This window comes from Sinocyclocheilus rhinocerous, unplaced genomic scaffold (assembly GCF_001515625.1).
Source record: "Sinocyclocheilus rhinocerous isolate Xijiao unplaced genomic scaffold, SAMN03320098_v1.1 scaffold1649, whole genome shotgun sequence".
Classification (NCBI taxonomy): domain Eukaryota; kingdom Metazoa; phylum Chordata; class Actinopteri; order Cypriniformes; family Cyprinidae; genus Sinocyclocheilus; species Sinocyclocheilus rhinocerous.
Window position 1 is genome coordinate 108,960 of NW_015649580.1, and position 6,947 is coordinate 115,906.

The 6,947-nt window shown below is 36.2% G+C and overlaps 1 protein-coding gene across 1 annotated transcript in view; it reads left to right on the forward strand.

Annotated features, from left to right (window-relative positions):
* The first annotated feature begins 2,417 nt into the window (after positions 1–2,417).
* wdr77 (WD repeat domain 77) overlaps positions 2,418–6,947 on the forward strand; it is a 7,451-nt gene continuing 2,921 nt past the window's right edge. Inside the window, exons 1-5 of the mRNA XM_016515650.1 lie at positions 2,418–2,622; positions 4,579–4,720; positions 5,527–5,576; positions 6,568–6,638; positions 6,714–6,768. Of these exons, the coding sequence (XP_016371136.1) occupies positions 4,623–4,720; positions 5,527–5,576; positions 6,568–6,638; positions 6,714–6,768 (274 nt within the window). The 5' untranslated portion in view covers positions 2,418–2,622; positions 4,579–4,622. The remainder of the gene's footprint in view (positions 2,623–4,578; positions 4,721–5,526; positions 5,577–6,567; positions 6,639–6,713; positions 6,769–6,947) is intronic.

The window sequence follows — 6,947 nt, forward strand, 5'->3', positions numbered from 1 at the left end:
TGAAACCACGCTCAGAAGCTCTGCTAACCGGACACACGCCTTCTAAACTCACCCCGCAGGAGGGATGATGTTTATATCACACCAAAGACCAGGTCTGAGGTGGTCTGAGTGAGGTTTCAGCATGTTTACACATCACTGTGAGCTCTGTGAGAGGCAAGGAGCATGTGATACAGACTGTGTATAAACGCTGCTTCAGTGTTTTGTGTTTGGAGATGCACAATGACTTACTGTTTTATGACTTTGAAAAAAAGTCATTTTCAGATCCAAGTGTTTACATTATGTTTTATGAACTTGATATTTATTTTCAAACCAATAAAGGACTCAGAACATAAACAGTAGCCTATAACATTCATATATGTACATTCATCACGTTTTCATTTTGCAATAGGCCAGATAAGCTGTTATTTTACTGTTTTATGAAAGTTCATTTTTGTTGACAGAATGTCTAATGTGGCGTGAAATTAAAACTATATAAATAATTCAGTGTAAAAATGCATTATAGAATGGATTTACAGAATTTTTTTTTTTTTTTTAAATGGAGCTATCGCGACACCTAGAGGAGTTTTTTAATGACATCTTTTTCTCATTATAACAACATATTTTCTCGTAATAACGAGATATATCGTTAAAACAACATATTTTTCTTGTTAAAACATCTTTTCTCGTTAAAACGAGATGTCGTTTTAACAATCTTTTCTCGTTATGCGATATTTTCTCGTTAAAATGAAATATTTTTCTCGTTAATACATCTTTTCATCGTTATAACGAGATGTCGTTAAAACTACATCTTTTCTTATAATAACGAGGTGTCATTAAAATGACATTTTCTCGTTAAAACAACATCTTTTTCTTGTTAATACATCTTTTCTCGTTATAACGAGATATATCGTTAAAACAACATCTTTTTCTTGTTAATACATCTTTTCTCGTTAAAACGAGATGTCGTTAAAATGACATCATTTTCTTGTTTAAACGATATCTTTTCTCATAATAACGAGATATGTCGTTAAAATTACAATTATCTCTTTAAAACATCTTTTTCTCATAGTAACGAGATGTTACATAACATCTCACAATTACGAGAAACGATTACGTTTTAATGAGATGATGTTATTAAAACGACAAAACATCTTGCTATTATTTATGACACAGCCTAATTGAGTGGAAAAAGTAATATGTGTGTGGCAGCAATGCGTCACTGTAAATTCCTCTGTATTTATAATGTGTATATTGTTTCTGTTTGCGTGACGCAGTAATAAGTGTTCGTGTGTGTTGTAGACGGCGCGCTGCTGCTGGCGGCGTCCAGTCTGTCGGGCCGCTGCTGGCAGGGCTCTGTGTGGGTGTACAGTGACCCCAAGCTGGCGCCCAGCGAGGGCTTCTGTAAGGCGGGCGTTCAGACTGAAGCTGGAGTCACGGATGCGCGGTGGATCTCAGAGCGCTCGCTGCTGCTGGCCTCAGACGCAGGTACCCTGTTACCACAAGCACCATGGTATTGCTGTGTGTTTATGGACCTGTATACCGTAGTGATACCACTCTGACAAGAAGTACTGTGATGGTAAAACCATGGTACAATGGTATTTGTATGCTACTTCCAGTAATGCCATGTACTTTTCTTGACGTTTTTTGAATATTGTACCATTGTAATATCATGGTTTTTAGGCTTGTACCATGCAAATACCGTGTTTTTGTGTTATTTTAGGCCTCAACCATGAGAATATTGTGTTTTAACATCTTCCATAGAAATACACTGTTTCTGAACATGTACCAAGGTTTTATCATCATTTTTGGACATTTACCATGTTTTTTTTTACATTTGGTCAACAATAATTATTGTGCTTCTCTAGAGATCTACCATAGTAATAGTGTGCTTTTTGACATGTACTGTATTAATAATTTTACTGATATTTACCATGGTTTTTGTAGGGTTTTGGACATATACTGGGGTTACAATAATATTGTTATTTATGCTTTTTTGGAAATTTACCGTGGTATTAGTTAGGTATTAGCTTTTGAGCATCTACCAGGGTTATCATCATAGTTTTTAAACTTGTACCATGGTAATACCACGTTTTTGTGGATATTCCACAATAATATTGTGTTATTTGAGCTTTTTTACTAGGTTTCTTTTTTTTTTTATCTTTTCTCATAATAACGAGATATGTCGTTAAAATTACAATTATCTCTTTAAAACATCTTTTTCTCATAGTAACGAGATGTTACATAACATCTCACAATTACGAGAAACGATTACGTTTTAATGAGATGATGTTATTAAAACGACAAAACATCTTGCTATTATTTATGACACAGCCTAATTGAGTGGAAAAAGTAATATGTGTGTGGCAGCAATGCGTCACTGTAAATTCCTCTGTATTTATAATGTGTATATTGTTTCTGTTTGCGTGACGCAGTAATAAGTGTTCGTGTGTGTTGTAGACGGCGCGCTGCTGCTGGCGGCGTCCAGTCTGTCGGGCCGCTGCTGGCAGGGCTCTGTGTGGGTGTACAGTGACCCCAAGCTGGCGCCCAGCGAGGGCTTCTGTAAGGCGGGCGTTCAGACTGAAGCTGGAGTCACGGATGCGCGGTGGATCTCAGAGCGCTCGCTGCTGCTGGCCTCAGACGCAGGTACCCTGTTACCACAAGCCTGTATACCGTAGTGATACCACTCTGACAAGAAGTACTGTGATGGTAAAACCATGGTACAATGGTATTTGTATGCTACTTCCAGTAATGCCATGTACTTTTCTTGACGTTTTTTGAATATTGTACCATTGTAATATCATGGTTTTTAGGCTTGTACCATGCAAATACCGTGTTTTTGTGTTATTTTAGGCCTCAACCATGAGAATATTGTGTTTTAACATCTTCCATAGAAATACACTGTTTCTGAACATGTACCAAGGTTTTATCATCATTTTTGGACATTTACCATGTTTTTTTTTACATTTGGTCAACAATAATTATTGTGCTTCTCTAGAGATCTACCATAGTAATAGTGTGCTTTTTGACATGTACTGTATTAATAATTTTACTGATATTTACCATGGTTTTTGTAGGGTTTTGGACATATACTGGGGTTACAATAATATTGTTATTTATGCTTTTTTGGAAATTTACCGTGGTATTAGTTAGGTATTAGCTTTTGAGCATCTACCAGGGTTATCATCATAGTTTTTAAACTTGTACCATGGTAATACCACGTTTTTGTGGATATTCCACAATAATATTGTGTTATTTGAGCTTTTTTACTAGGTTTCTTTTTTTTTTTTTAAGATACTAGGGTTTTACTGTAGTTTTTGTGGATGTTCAGCAGTAATATTGTGTTGTTGTAGTATTTTTTTTTTTTGGACATTTACATGGTATTGTCAAATATACCGTATTTTAGTAGGTTTTTGTACAAGTACTGGGGTTTTATCTTAGTTTTTGGACCATGGTAATACCATGTTTTTAATGGATATTTAACAATAATATTGTTGTTGTTTTAGCCTTTTTTTTTGGACATTTACCATGGTATTAACGTTTTGGACATATACTGGTGTTTATAATTTTACTGATATTTACCATGATGGTAATACTGTGGTTTTTGTGGATGTTCAACAATAATATATTGTTATTTTAGTTTTTTTGGACATTTACCATGGCATTAGTAGGTTTTTGTACGTGTAATATTAGTTTATTTGAGGTTTTTTGGACATTTACCCTTTTATTACTAGGTTTTGGGGTTTCTATCATGGTTTTCTATCATGGTTTTGAGCATACCCTGTTGGAAAAACCAGCATATGCTGGTTAGGTATGTTTTGAAGCTGGGATGCTGGTTTAAACTGGGGTTTTTTTTTTTTTTTTTAAGATACTAGGGTTTTACTGTAGTTTTTGTGGATGTTCAGCAGTAATATTGTGTTGTTGTAGTATTTTTTTTTTTTGGACATTTACATGGTATTGTCAAATATACCGTATTTTAGTTGATATAAAACCATGATAGAAACCCAAAAACCTAGTAATACAATGGTATATGCTCAAAAACCATGATAGAAAACCATAGAAACCCCAAAACCTAGTAATAACACGGTATATGCTCAAAACCATGATATAAAACCATGATAGAAACCCAAAAACCTAGTAATACAATGGTATATGCTCAAAACCATGATAGAAAACCATAGAAACTCTAAAACCTAGTAATACCACGGTATACCGTGGTATATTTTAGTAGGTTTTTGTACAAGTACTGGGGTTTTATCTTAGTTTTTGGACCATGGTAATACCATGTTTTTAATGGATATTTAACAATAATATTGTTGTTGTTTTAGCCTTTTTTTTTGGACATTTACCATGGTATTAACGTTTTGGACATATACTGGTGTTTCATCATAGTTTTTGGACTTGTACCATGGTAATACTGTGGTTTTTGTGGATGTTCAACAATAATATTGTGTTATTTTAGATTTTTTGGACATTTACCATGGCATTAGTAGGTTTTTGTCTAGTAATACCACGGTATACCGTGGTATTACTAGGTTTTAGAGTTTCTATCCTGGTTTTGATCATGTGGTGTTCTCTGATATATATGTGTGTTGTTGTCAGGTTCGGTGGAGCTGTGGGAGCTGGCGGAGGACGAGCGGCTGCTGATGAACCGCTTCACTCGTCTGGAGCACGATGACGTGGTGACGGGTGTGAGTGTGAGCGCCGGCGGGCGTCTCGCCGTCAGCTGTAGTGTGGACTGCAGGTCAGCAGGGGGCGCTGTGAGACTGTGAGAGGCTCAACATGATCTCCGGGCACTCAATCTTTAGCTGGTTTAAGCTGGTCCTAAACTGGTCCGACCAGCCACATGACCATCTAAGGACCAGCTTAAACCAGCTCAAACCAGCATCCCAGCTTCAAAACATACCTAACCAGCATATGCTGGTTTTTCCAACAGGGTATGCTCAAAACCATGATAGAAAACCATGATAGAAACTCTAAAACCTAGTAATAACACGGTATATGCTCAAAACCATGATATAAAACCATGATAGAAACCCAAAAACCTAGTAATACAATGGTATATGCTCAAAAACCATGATAGAAAACCATAGAAACCCCAAAACCTAGTAATAACACGGTATATGCTCAAAACCATGATATAAAACCATGATAGAAACCCAAAAACCTAGTAATACAATGGTATATGCTCAAAAACCATGATAGAAAACCATAGAAACTCTAAAACCTAGTAATACCACGGTATACCGTGGTATTACTAGGTTTTAGAGTTTCTATCCTGGTTTTGATCATGTGGTGTTCTCTGATATATATGTGTGTTGTTGTCAGGTTCGGTGGAGCTGTGGGAGCTGGCGGAGGACGAGCGGCTGCTGATGAACCGCTTCACTCGTCTGGAGCACGATGACGTGGTGACGGGTGTGAGTGTGAGCGCCGGCGGGCGTCTCGCCGTCAGCTGTAGTGTGGACTGCAGGTCAGCAGGGGGCGCTGTGAGACTGTGAGAGGCTCAACATGATCTCCGGGCACTCAATCTCTCTCTCCGTCTCGTTTCAGGATCAAAGTGTGGGATCTGAACCAGGAGACCGTCACCAGCTCCTATAACGGTGAGCAGACAGGAAGTGATGTCACTGCAGATTAATAACCCACAGACTCAGATTATCAGATTTATAGATGCAGTATAATTATATATATATTTATGAGACGCCGTGCACTCTCTATCTCTGTCTTGATATGATTCTTGGCCGTGAATCAAATGAAGTGATTCATCTGGATCAGGTGGGTTGGATTCATGAACTCATGATTGAAGAATTTATTTGAATTCTTCTGAAGAAACTGAATGAAAAACATTTCCGTAAAAACAGATGATGAAAGACTGATGAGTTCAGCTTTACTAAGATATAATCACTTGCATTTGAAAGTAATGGGTCAGTAGATTCATAGATCAATAGTTCATATGCATATGTGATTATAAAAAAAATATATATATATATATATTGTTTAAACGGTATATATTAGTTATTAATTATTGCATATATGTATATGTTTCATATGTATTTTATATTTTAATAATTATACATTGATTATTCATATAGAATAGAATTGTACTAATTATTGAATATTAATTTGTGATTTATTTAAACTGTATATATTATTTATTATATGTAAATATAGATTCTTATTTTCAGATATTTTAAGAGTGAGTAATGTCCAAATGTGATTTTTTTAAAATATATTGGTTATTAATAAAATATGTAAATATATAGTTAGATCATTTTCATATATATTTTGAACGAGTAATATTCATGTGATTTTGTTAGATTTAAAATGTATATTATTTATTATTATTAAACATGTATTCTTAGAGCATTGTCATATGCTAATAATTATCAGATATTATTGATATGTCATTAATGTGAATTATTTTAATGTATATTCTGTTTAATAATTAGTATTGATTTAAAATAAATGCTATTAGTATAAAAGTATTTTCATATTTAAATAATGAATTATATTTATATGAAAATTTGAGCTTTATTGAAACTATATATTGTTTATGAGTTGTTAAAAATATGTCTGTCTGTGTGTGTGTGTCAGCTCACTCTCAGCCGGTCAGCGGTGTGTCGTGTTCTCCTGTCGACGAGTCTCTCTTCCTGTCATGTGCTCAGGTCAGTGCCGTCTCACACACACACACACACACACACGTGTGTTTGAGTGTGTAACCGTCTCACGCTCTCCTGCAGGACGGACGGCTTCTGCTGTGGGACCGACGGAAACCCAAACCTGCCTCTCGCCTGGGTACACACGCACACAAACACACACACACAACACGCACGCACACTCACACGCACACAAACACACACACACAACACGCACGCACACTCACACGCACACAAACACACACACACAACACGCACGCACACTCACACGCACACACACACACGTGCACACACAAACACGTACACACGCACACACAC